The sequence below is a fragment of the Ctenocephalides felis genome, unplaced genomic scaffold (genome assembly GCF_003426905.1).
Source record: "Ctenocephalides felis isolate EL2017-DRISC unplaced genomic scaffold, ASM342690v1 CF-g0.4_SCAFFOLD_01492, whole genome shotgun sequence".
In the NCBI taxonomy this organism is placed as follows: domain Eukaryota; kingdom Metazoa; phylum Arthropoda; class Insecta; order Siphonaptera; family Pulicidae; genus Ctenocephalides; species Ctenocephalides felis.
The window spans coordinates 36,464,051-36,477,276 of NW_020537646.1; the positions used below are offsets into that span (position 1 = coordinate 36,464,051).

The 13,226-nt window shown below is 27.8% G+C and overlaps 2 protein-coding genes across 2 annotated transcripts in view; both read left to right on the plus strand.

Annotated features, from left to right (window-relative positions):
- The first annotated feature begins 781 nt into the window (after positions 1–781).
- Positions 782–2,747, plus strand: LOC113370080 (V-type proton ATPase subunit G-like). The gene is made up of 4 exons (XM_026610741.1): positions 782–990; positions 1,416–1,516; positions 2,295–2,393; positions 2,466–2,747. The coding sequence occupies exons 1-4, from the start codon at positions 909–911 to the stop codon at positions 2,535–2,537; spliced, it is 354 nt and encodes a 117-aa protein (XP_026466526.1). The 5' UTR covers positions 782–908; the 3' UTR covers positions 2,538–2,747.
- Positions 2,748–3,741: 994 nt separating this feature from the next.
- LOC113371210 (trifunctional enzyme subunit beta, mitochondrial-like) overlaps positions 3,742–13,226 on the plus strand; it is a 12,345-nt gene continuing 2,860 nt past the window's right edge. The window contains exons 1-2 of the mRNA XM_026611851.1: positions 3,742–4,070; positions 5,947–6,046. Of these exons, the coding sequence (XP_026467636.1) occupies positions 3,742–4,070; positions 5,947–6,046 (429 nt within the window). The remainder of the gene's footprint in view (positions 4,071–5,946; positions 6,047–13,226) is intronic.

Below are 13,226 nucleotides of genomic sequence, written 5' to 3' on the forward strand. Positions count from 1 at the left end.
GAAAAATACTATCAAATAGGGGGCAACAGTTCCCGTGTTTATCATCAAAATAAAGCCTAATGTCACTTTTCCAGTTTTCCTGGTATCAAATGGCAGGGGTTCTCTATTGCGTACAATGTTCGACATGCTTCTAGCTTGATTTGTAACCACTCTTGATCCAATTCTGGAAGCTGCCTTGCTCAGTAGTCCAAACATTTTTCTGCAAATAAAATTTATTCAGTAAAATATAATTTAAGTTTATAATAAAAGTTAAGAATTACTGTACCTGATTCAGTAGAAATTTTTCAACTAATCATAGAATTATTTCTGATTTGCTTTTGTTATAGGCATAACATAATACAAAACAAATGAAACACAGTTAAGGCTAATAAAACTAATAGCAAGCTGTGCAAAAATTATTATTTCTTGACATAAATTGATATAAATATAATAATTAAATTCGACTGTGAATCTACTTTGATCTTATTTCAAAATTCGAGCTATTTTTTACAATTGCATGCATCTGTATGTAATATATATTACAAAATATCAGTTACATTCAATCATAAAAATGTTTAGCAAAAAACTCTTTTGCATACAAAGTATTCCTAGAAATGTCAATTATAAAAAAAACTCTTATATATGATTATTATTAATCTTGCAATTTCAATTATTTTTAAATATTAAACAAAAATGAATGTTTTTTTGTAAAACAGCAATTGCAGTTTGACAAACACTGGAAAATATTTTTGAATCGATTTTGCGACGACAGCGCCGTGTGGCAGTTAATCTAGTCTTGTCATTCACATCATATGACTTTTGTCGATTTCTTGCTAGATTCTCATTGAAGTCCATCATTAGTTTTCCAAATCCTTTGACATTAGATAAACGTAGTACTATTTAAGCACAAAAAGGTATAATATAATAAAATGGCTAGCCAGACTCAGGGAATTCAACAACTTCTTGCCGCTGAGAAAAGGGCTGCTGAAAAAGTCTCCGAGGCCAGGAAACGTAAGATAGAATTTTTGTTTTGAGAATATTTTATGATTGTGAGAAGGTTTTAAATCTTTGTATCAGAATATCTTTATGTAATATCGCTTAGTGAGCTACAAAACATTATTTCATAGTGTTGTATTTGTAACATTATTTTATAGAAGTTAGGTGTGTAATCATGTGACATATCTTGTGATGATTTTCTTTGCATAGACAGTTTCAATATTATATTTTGTAACGTTATCAATTAATTGTATTGAAATAGGTCCAGCTTCAAATTGAAATTACAAAGTTTCCTAGACTATTCTTTACTTAGAGTTTACTTTACTAGTTATAATACTATTTGCAAAATATTATTGTTATATTGACATATAAATCACTATTTCCCTTTTTATACTACACTGTTTCAAATTAAATTATGTAATATTATTTTCATTCTATAGGCAAAGCACGCAGACTAAAGCAAGCTAAGGAAGAAGCTCAAGATGAAATTGAGAAATACCGTCAGGAACGTGAGAAGCAATTCAAAGAATTTGAAGCAAAGGTAAAAATTAAAATTACTGTATTTTCGAAAGAGAGAATTTAAAATAATACAGTAGAACCTTGATTAACCGGACTAAATGTTGTCGATAGGCATGAGCCTCGATTAACCGGACTAATTGTTGTCGATAGGCATTCAGATAATTGAAAATCTGGATGATCGATTGTATGAAGAATAATGTTGTGTATTTATTAAAAATAACAAGAACATACATAGATATCAACAAAAATAATTTTTATTAGGAATTTGAAACTTTCTCATGTCTGTACATATATATTTTTTTAGATTATATTACATACATATACTAAACCGCAGCATTAATCACGCAAAAACCCGAATTGTAGGTATGTATATACATATCAATTGGTCGCTATTGGTAGTCCGGATTATCACAAATTCGTATAACTTAGGTCCGGACAAACGAGTTTCTATCAAGATTAAAATTCATTAAATTATAAAATTATTCTTCAAAGCTTTGAATGAATGTTAGTTTGTTTATGATTGTTATTGTGTATTTGATATTAATCATATATTTATTATTTTATTTTATCATTGTCATATTGTTTTCATTTGAAAATTTGAAATTTAATCTCTATTAAATCTTGCATAATTTAAAAATATTTTAAATCAATATGTTATTCAAAATACTTATACTTACTTAATGAACTTATACTTAGTTGATAAACTAATTTTACATATTTTCATATGTTTAACGACTATTATAACTACATATTAATCTCATTCAAAACTAAATTTTGTTAATGATTTTATTTTATTTTAGCATATGGGCTCACGGGAAGGGGTTGCAGCTAGAATTGATGCTGACACTCGTGTCAAAATCGATCAGATGAACAAAGCTGTGTCTGTTCAAAAGGATCCCGTAAGTTTAAATACAATTGTCAAAAATATACATATATTACACCAGATTTATATATATATTCAATTTTCTCAGGTGATGTATGAAATTCTGAAGTTGGTCTATGACATCAAACCAGAATTACACAAAAATTATCGCAAAGAATAATTTATTTTATTCAGAGCTCCAGTGAAAAAATAATATATTTAATAAAGATATGTTTATATACCAACATTTTTTGCTTATGTGAAAAAATCTTAATAGATCAATCTGAATTTTAGAAATCTAGAATTTTAAATATAAATGTTCTGTATATATTGTTAATTGGTGATTAAAAATTATGAAAATGCAGTATTTGAAACTTAGAAAGTTCATTCCATTAAAAAAATGTACAAAACTTCATTATTGTAGGACATGTTATCTGATTATTATTTGTGTTAATATAGTATTACATCCAAAATAAAAGAATGCTAATCTGTTAGAATATGTATTTCATTCTAAATTCCTTGTTTATAAACTAACAATTCATTCGAAGTATATTTCTATTATTTATTTTCTATTATGTAATCTTTGCTTATGCTAAAAATTATTGGTTTATACTTGATATCACATTGTATGTAGTATATAAATAAGACAATATTTCAAATCAGAATGTTTATGCTATAAAATGTGATTTCTTAGTTCTTATAATAACCTTTTATTGAAAAATTGGTATAATGAAAAAAAACATGTAATAATTACATATTCTTCACATTCATCATTCTTCGGTATAATAAAATAATTAGTTTCAAATGCACTTTTACTTAATATGCTATATTATTGATTTCTTCAACTAAAAAATAAAATTGTGGATAAAATGAAAGCATATATTTTTACATACATAAAACAAAAGCCTACAGATGGTTTAATTAAATTTTATTTGATAGGTGTCAATTGAAATAATAAAAAATATGATCGCACGCACTATTCACTATGTACAGATGATGAATATTACAAAAATGTACGATTATGTATATTATGATCCATGTTTTTGTGATAAATATGACGATCATAAACTGCCATGAAAAAAATAAAGAACGAAAAATTGTTTATAGGAAATAGAATTGAATTTGAATTATCGCGCGTATCTAGTTTTCGAAACTTCGACGTCTCGAACATTTGCCGTACGCGAAATTTTAGATCGTGCGCCATCTATCCAGAGTGAGTTCATTTCAGTTTAATGTCTAACCACCGTACACGATCGTGTTACGGCTCTGTAAGGTGTGACTTTTAAAATCAAAAATTTTCATAAAGTTCAATTGGTCAGCTTGTGATTTGTGTCAATTTCTATAGCAAAAGGACTAGTGAATATTTTTGTGTGTTTTATGAGTGAATGGATCCCGCAGTGTCGTGGTTTCAACGCGAACAAGACTGTCCCGCTAAACTCATCTGGCTAGGCATTTGGGAATCGCAACGAACATATATGGAAGATACACAACTAACCGCATTGCCTATGTTGGACTCACCGTGTAAGGAATTTATTCCGATAGGAGATTTGGATAATAACGGTGAGAGAGCTTATTATAATCCATCGAGGAGGAAAATGGTCGAAAATCGCGCCAGCACTTACAATATGAATAAACATCATTCCCGGTTGATTGGAAAATATGGCGGCTGTCCCTGGCGGGTGGAGGGCCATCATTACGGCAGAGGCGTATTCGGGTGAGTTAGAAAAATATTGTGCAACACCATACACATACGCCTTAATTCGAGATGTAACTCGAGTCACTGTCAGCAACATTATTTTAATATATAATTATATGGTTGATTGAAAATATTGTTCTCTAATAATTCGAAACTATTACTCCGTTTGATCTTGACAGAAAAGCATTTTACGGAATGTTTCAACATATTAAAGCAATAACCGCGCAAATCGCAAAGCTTTTTTTCATAAATCATGCTAGATGATTATTTGAGGTTATGTAGCATGTGTTTTTTGACTTCTACGTTTTGACAAGCCCTCTTTAAGTTTCGCGCCTATCTAGAATTTATAAGTCCATAATCATCTTAATATTGATTTTGTAATAAGTTACGTATAATTAGTAAACGTTTAATTTTTTGTTAATTTTTTTCTTTGCATAAATAAATTTTTATAGTTTTGGTTCACCTACATGCCGTTCGAATTTTTTGAATTACAAAGATAACTTATTGTCATCTTAGATTACTAAGATGAGTATCTTTAGGATATATAATTATCTAATGTAAATCTAAATTTTAATTTTCTTCTTGATCACATTTTGCTCTTCGTGTAAGTTCGTATTGTTCCGTACTCGGATTCATATTATTTGCATTTAATGTGAATTATTTAGTTCTACTTACGATTTTTGTCAAACAATGAAATTTTAGCATTTTTTCATAAAGTATGACAAAATGTTCACGTAATAATTTAAATACGGCCTAACCGTTTGTAAAATAATTACGCAGAAAAAAATCATCTGTCACATGATATCTTTGTTTAAAGCAATTAAAAAATATATTATTTATTTATTTACATATATACATTATTTTCATATCTCAGTCAGACAGAGGTGCCTGGTATGAGAGATTATGAAAAACAGTTTTCATATAATATTTACATTTTATTTGACTATAATATCTATTTCATTAATATAATATCTATATATAACTCTTCAGTCTTCTTTTTCTTCAATTTCCATATAGTACTTCTTTATTTTTCTTTTAAAATTATCATTATCATTGGTCATCTTAATATAGTCTGGCAATTCGTTATATATTTTGGTAGCACTCCATATGACATTTTCTCTCAAATTCTTTTTTCTATTGCGTTCAATGTGAAAATTGTTGTGTTGTCTCGTGTAGTGTTCATGTATATCTTGATTTGTGTCTATTGTTGCACTTGTTTTAATTCGGTTAAATTTCATTTTGTGTATTAGTTTGCATTCTCTATTTTAATTATGTTATTTAGTGAATGATTATTTGTTTCTCTCTCTGCAAGTATTTGGTGGGTGTTAGATGTGGTAAATTATATGCTATTTTTATGGCTTTATTCATTATTCTCTGTATGTCATTTAGGTTTGCTTTAGTTGTTTGGCTCCATGTTGTTATGCCATATAAAATTATAGGTATTATTTGCGTTTTAAGAATTAGTATTTTATTTTTTTTGCCGAAAGAGTGGATCCTTTTCAATGCCCCTGTTAATGTTCCTATCTTTCTTTTTATTTTGTTTATATGGTCTGTCCATGTCAGTTTTTCATTTATTATCAGTCCTAAGTATTTTATGCTTTCCACTTCCTCTATTGCTCTATTATTTACTTCAATTTTTAGTTTAGTGTTCTCAGTATTTTTTCTATGTTTGAAATATATGTATTTTGTTTATCTATGTTAATTGTTAGTTTATTTTCAGTAAGCCACTCGGTGTATATTTTCATGTCCGTGTTTATAATATCTTCGAGTCTTTTTTTATCCTTATCCGCATATACTATCGCTGTATCGTCTGCATATAATATGTATCTTCCCTTTAATTTTGCGTCTTTAAGGTTATTGGTGTATAATAGATACAATAAAGGTCCTAATACAGAACCTTGTGGAACTCCACAGGTTATGTTACATCCTCCACTTGTGAAATTTCCCACCTTCGTCCTTACCACTCTTTTCATGAGGAAATCTTTGATAATGCTGTAAGACAAACCCTCTACACCCAAATCTATTAGTTTATTGAGTAATATGCCATGATCTACTGTATCAAAAGCTTTTTGTAAATCAATAAACATTGCAACTGTGTGCATATTTTCCTCAAGGTGCTGACTGATGGTATTAGTCAAATCTATTAGGGCACCTTGTGTATTTGATGAAGGGAGGAAACCATATTGATTTTTGTCAATTTTTTGAATGAGAAATCAAGTAATCTTTTTTTTATTACTTTTTCATATATCTTGGAGAATGTGTTTGTTATTGTTATAGGTCTGTAGTTATTTGGATCTGTTTTGTTTCCTGTTTTGAAAATTGGTTTTATTGTAGCCATTTTAAGACACGATGGAAATACACCACATTCTATGTATCTATTCATTAAACAGCAAGTAGTGGAGCTATTATATTTATTATTTTTTTAGTGATTCTTGCTGTTATCTTGTCTTCGCCAGGTGCAGCGTTATTTTTCAGATTTTCAACAATTTTTCTATTTCTTTCTCATCTGTTAATTCAAAAATTTGGATTTTGTTTTTAGGTCTGTGTATTGATGGTTTATAGTTGCAATGATCCATTTTCTTTTGTAGTTTCATACCTATTTCAGCAAAATGTTTGTTGAGATACTCCGCAATGTCTTCCTTTTCTGTAAGAAATAATATTTTTATCTTTATGCTGTATTTTTTCAATATTTTCTTTATATTCGTTTTTATTTTTCCTCCTCCTAATGTTTTATTTATTAGTTCCCATATTTTTCGAGAGTCACTTTCACATTTTTTTGTTCTTCTTCTGAATAGTATTGTCTTTTTGCTTTGTAGATCATATTTTTTATATCTTTTTTATATTATTATATTTCATTTTTATAGCATTATGTTTGCTTACTTCATTTATATTGCATTTCTTTAAATTATTGTAGAATTTGTTTCTGTATTTCATTAAGTTAATAATTTCTTCTGTTATCCAGGTATCTTCTCTGGCTCTTATTGTTTCTTTGATTTATTTTCTTTTGCTGCATCTTGTATAATTTTTATTAAATCCTCTAATTGGTCCACTATTTTAGAGTCTAACTTACAAGTTATTGTCTTTTCTAATCCTTCTAAATCTATGCTATATCTAATTATTTTATGCATTTTTGGTTTGATTCTCGGCGTATTTTGTATAAATACTGTTATCATTTTGTGATCAGATATTTCTGTATCTTCTATTTCTATATTAATCTTCTTTTTATAAAAGTACATTTAACTATCAAGCTCTAGTAGTCATTGATTTAATAGTAGTTCATTTACTAAAGCCTATTTATTTTTTTAGTTATCATTAACACGGTGTTGTAACTAAGAGAAAATTTTTGTTTTGTTTATTTAGATTATGCAATTAACTTGCCACAATATATCTTACATAATTGAAAACACGTAGTTATTTTAAAAAAATAAGGTATTAACTTAATTTATGTTTCCGAAGTTATAATATCATGTTCAAAATTTATATTTATTGATATTGTTTTTGTTATTTATTCAAGGACATCTGAATGTCACGGTAACTTGCATATAAAATTCTAATGAGCCAGCTTAATGATATTTCAATATATTTCCTTTAAATTCTGATTTTAGTCCACTAGATTTATAACATTCTTATTTTTTATAAAATTCCGACCTTCGCACTTACAGCATTTAATTAAAAAATAAAATTTGTCTAAATTCAATTTATGTGAATTATAATTGAGCGTATTCGAATAGTCCAATAGTCAAATATCATTTAAAAAAATTAAAAACCAACAAGAAGAAATGTTTAGTAACATGAATTTATAATACTGTCCTATGAATATTATTTCCTTTTAACTTCAACTTGATGTCACTTTATATTATTATATTGTTTTAAAATTTTAATCTAAAGAAAACAAAGTTTATAGAATATTGATTTGTGAATCAGATATATGATTATGTACAAATCCTAGTCGGCTTTACCATAAACAATTCTTATCAGATTTGTGTAATTTGTATGAAACACATATAATATTTATATTTAAATGTTTAAACAAATTAGCTGATGCATACTAAACAATTATTAAAAGAAAACGTTTAAATGGTTCTTTACTGATATTAATAGTTTTGCTGAAGGTAAAGCCTATTATAAACCAAAACATTTTTTTGTTCTGAAGGTCCTGATACCTGAACAGGTTCATGGTGTTTCTATAATTTTATTTACTAAATATACTTGTTATCTTGATTTTTACAAAACTTTCATGTTTAAAACAAATAGTTGAGGTTTTTGTTAATTGTTAGAATTAGTTATTTAGTTATTGCTTTCTCGGAAATATTGTGATATTGATCAATAAGCTAATGTTTATCAGTTTGTTAATGTCAGTTTTATTTAGATAATGGATTAAAATTTGATAATGCATATAATATTAAATTTCTTTACCAAATCAATCTGTAATGTATGTGAGAAGTTTCAAAAATTACTTGTAACCTGTCTCGTGTGATGATTGTAATAATTGGATTCAATTGCGCTTCAATATTTGATTAATTATATTACAATTATTGTAGCTAAATTCACAAATTAGTTTTATAAGAATTTTATTTTAGTTCAAAATCGTATACATTATTAAGGCATCATAAATTATAAACCATGGATATCTATCCAAATTGATATTAATCCATTTTGTTGAATTATACATATAAACGTTCTGTATAAATTGCACATGTAACATTCTAATATCTTAAAAAAAACTAGTGGGGTGCATGGTATCGTGCCTTAAGGCAAATTGCTGGAACTTCCCGTACTAAAAATAATTATTTTTTTTAAAAACGATTAACATTTTGAAAAACTTCGAAAAAATTAGATGTTTGAGAAACTATAAATTTGAAAAAATTAACTTTTTTTTTTTTAAAAAATTTTTTTTTTGAAAAATATGTTTTCTTTATTTTGACATATTTTGAAAATTATGAACTTTTTTTCAAAGCAATCGTACTGCTTTAACTGCATAGGGACGAACCCATAGGAATGTAAACAAAATTTATACTTATTGTTAAAATCTCTATAAAATATCTGATAACTTGGTATGCATATGTCTAATGATCATTTTTGACCACCAAATGGCATTTTTTTCAATTTTTTCATTAGATCTCCGAAATCGCTAGACCTTCATAATTTGACCAATTCTACATCTTGTCAATACAAGTAAAATGATTTTTGAATTATTAAAATCGGACGGTCCGTTCTCTTAAAAACTGAGTTACCATTTTTGGCACTTTTTGCCCCGTATCTTCAGAACGGCTAGACCTGCCTTCGCCAAAAACTAATCAACACGTATCCTTATCAATACGAATCGAATGTTTTTTGAATTATTCGAATCGGTTGATCGGTGTTCCTGAAATCGTCGACGAAAATTTGTATCCGCACGCACACACGCGCACACACACACACATACATCCATTTTCTCTAAGGTATGCAAAATGTTCAGAAACCTTTAAAATTTTCATTTTCGATTTTTTTTGCGATTACTATAACTTACCCTACGGGAAGTTAAAAAACTAAATTTAAGTCTTGATAAAAAATATCAACAAAAAAATCCAATTCAATTCATAAGTAATGTAAAGTATTTTAACGTTGAGTATTGTCTCATATATGTTCTGCTTTATATTTTAAGAAAACGTTCACATTTTGGATATTATTTTACACAATTCATGTAAAATAACCAGATTTTTTTTTGGGGACGCTAAAAAGGTACAGATATCATTTCTAATGATTCCACAATCTCTTCAATGCGTTTATAAATAAATTTTATATTCATAATGCATATAAAGTTTATTCTAAATTATGAACCAGCGGTAATTTCCAGTACACGTGCGTATATGCACGATACTCTAATTTAAGTTCTTTATGTCTTTAATTGTTTGTTTACAGTAGGTTTCTTGTAATGAATAATCAACCTACGCACGTAAGTTATGTACTTCTAGCATAAACTAAAACTTGCCCTTGAGTTCATTTTTCAATCAAGGCTTAAAATAATCCGTAATTGGTTTTCCTTTGTTTTATTAACTTCCGGAAAATATTGTTTTCGCCAGAAAATCAGATTTGCTGAATCATTCAGCATCAACATTGGAATGTTGTGGATATGTGTGTTAGATCACATTTGGCTTTTCGTCGACGTTATTTCAAAAACAGCTACTCTGTTTTGAAAAATTTAAAAGCTATTTTATGAAGGATATAAAAGGGTTTGCGAGGATTAGTTTGTTGCGACGAACAGGTGAACCGTTTTTCGCAAATAATTTTCGAACTTAAATTGTCGATTGATTGACGAAATTTTTTATTTGACGATTTTGGTAGAACTTTTTATGATGAGTGTTCATGATATTGTACTAAAAGAAAATACTGCAAAGCTTTTACAATAAGTGTTTTAATTATAAATTATTAAATTTTGAAATAATTGGTTGTGACAAAGTTTCTAAATTCTATCGTCAGAAGTTTAAAAGTTGCTAAATCTTAATTTGATTTCCTTGTGTCGATTATTTACCATATGGGTAGTTTGCGCAACCTATAACGAAATACCACTTACACCTAGAAATAATACGATTTGCTTAATATTTTGTTTTCTTGATATTTCAAGTCATTCTGAATCAAATAACACCAAATTTGGACCAGATTTTTCAATTTTTGTTTTTCTCAAAAACGCCTGGAACGATTTCAAAATTTTAAAAGCCAATTCGATTTAGCTTCGAGCCGCTTCTTAGTAATTAGCAGAAAAGGGTTCAAAAATTGTTGAAAAGATATTGGTTGGAAATCGAGTTGACTCGTTTTTCGTTTTTAAGGCCTTTTTTCGGAATTAAATGTTGAATCTTTTTACGATTTTGATGCAACTTTGTATAACGATAGATTCCGACGTCTGAAACAACATACTAAAATATCATAAGTCTACGGTAAGCGGTTGAAATATAAAAATTCATAATAGTTTAGCATTTTGCCTAATCAGAATTTATGCCGATCATCTGTATACGTTCCGTGTTTGGTAGGTAGCTACTGATTACAGTTGACACTTTAATAGAATATATTTTTAGTAAACGAAATAGTTTAAATGAAATTGGATGAACAAATTCATTTAATTTATACAAGTATATATATATATATATATATATATATATATATTATTACATTTGCAAGACTTCATTTGCGTTGATTAATTTTTAATGAAAACGTATTTTCGCAATATACAGTTGAACATTTTACCTAAATAGTTGAATCTCAATCATAGATCTTTCAACACTTTCCACTCGCGAATTCCGAGACTTATATGAATTTTAATCGGCGGCATTCGAGTCGAAAGGGTTAATACATGTATAAGGTCTATGATGTCAATTCTTATTGATTAAGATAATTATGCATAGGTATCGGTAAGTTCATGGAACTTGCCTTAAGGCAAAATACTAAGTACAATTATTTATTCAACAAAATTTTTCTCACGTGGTTTCACATAGTGTGGTTTTGTGCGTATTTTATATTTCTATTATACAGTTTTATATCTCATCATTTACTGCGTAATACTTTATTGCAAAACTAAACGCCCTTTAATCCCGTAAATTGTAACTCCGTAATACTATAATGTAGAAAGCATTAGTGTGCGAGTATATATTGTATTAAGTATATAATTCATTAAATCTTTTATCAAGTGTTCTATTAATGGGTGTTAGTGGACATACTAATTTTCAATTATCAATGAAATATGACTTCATTGCGATGACATACATATAGCTTAACGCAACGTGAGTTCAACGTTGTTATTCTTATTTTTACACTTTTTTTTACTATAATTTCTTGTACTTCATAGTTTTTTTTTATTCTATGTTTTATTTTTTGTTGATAAATGCATTTAAAATTTTAATTACTTGAAGATCATGACATTGAAGAAGAGTCAATTGATGATCGAAACATTAATTTTTTGCTGGGGCCCGGACCATTGATCATGTGATCGATTTTTAAGGATTTTTGGATCCCCTTTGCTTCTGGTGATACGTGGTGATTTTTAAAATCACCTCCCCCCACCGACTCACCTGTAGAAAAATAGAAAAAATGGTAAAATTTTGTCCTTTTTTTATTTTGGTTTAGTTAAATAAACACGTGACATCTTACTAGGTCCTCCCCCCACGTTTTCCCAATTTCGTGATAATTTGTCAAACTCCCCTCCCTTCCCCGTTCAGTCATCACGTGATTAATGGACGCCCCCTTGTTCTCCAATAATTTCATTAAATTTTATACCAAAATGTTTTCATGTGATATATATTACTTCTTTTCTTTCCTATATAAATATTTATTATTACTATATTATAAATAATATTATATATTGCTCTTTTTCTTTATAATGTCTATATGTATTGTTATTTAAATTCTATATGATTATTTATTTGATAAAAATCTGTACCTTCATTTATTACATATTTTTGAATTTAATTTTTTTAAACAAATTCGAAAATTCCAGTGTGTTCGTCTGATTATTCCATAATATCATATATTATTCACATTAGTTTAAGTAATTTTATAGTTATAGTAACGGACCGAAAATCGAAAATGAAAATTTTTACATATCTTCACGTTTTGTAGGTTTCTGAACATTTTGCATACCTCAAAAAATTTAAGTCCGCATTTTTTTCGTCCACGTTTCGGGCGCACGGATCAACCGATTGAATGGTTGAAAAAACATTTGATTCATATTAATAGGGAAATCTGCTGACTAGTTTTTGGCAAAGGCAAGTCCAGCCATTTCGAAGATACAATGCTAAATGTGCAAAAATGGCAGTTTTTGGAGAGAACTTAGCGTTCGATTTGAATGATTCAAAGAACTTACTGCTACAAAATAATTACTTTTGAAAAAAAAAATTTTTTTTGTTTCAATTTTTTTTATTTTATTCACAAAAATTTTTTATATTTTTTCAAAAAAAATTTTTTGTATATCAAAAATAATTCAGATTTTAATTTTAATTTTGACTAAAGATCTAATATACTTTAAACAAAATAATTTCAACTTTGCTATCAGTTTATATAATTCTTATAAATATTAGACAATGTTTACAATATTTATAATACTCTATTTGAAAACATTTAATATTCCTCGAACATTTTGTTGCGGTCCGGAAGTTCCAGCAATTTTGCTATAAGGCACGATGCCATACACACAGTTTTTAGTTT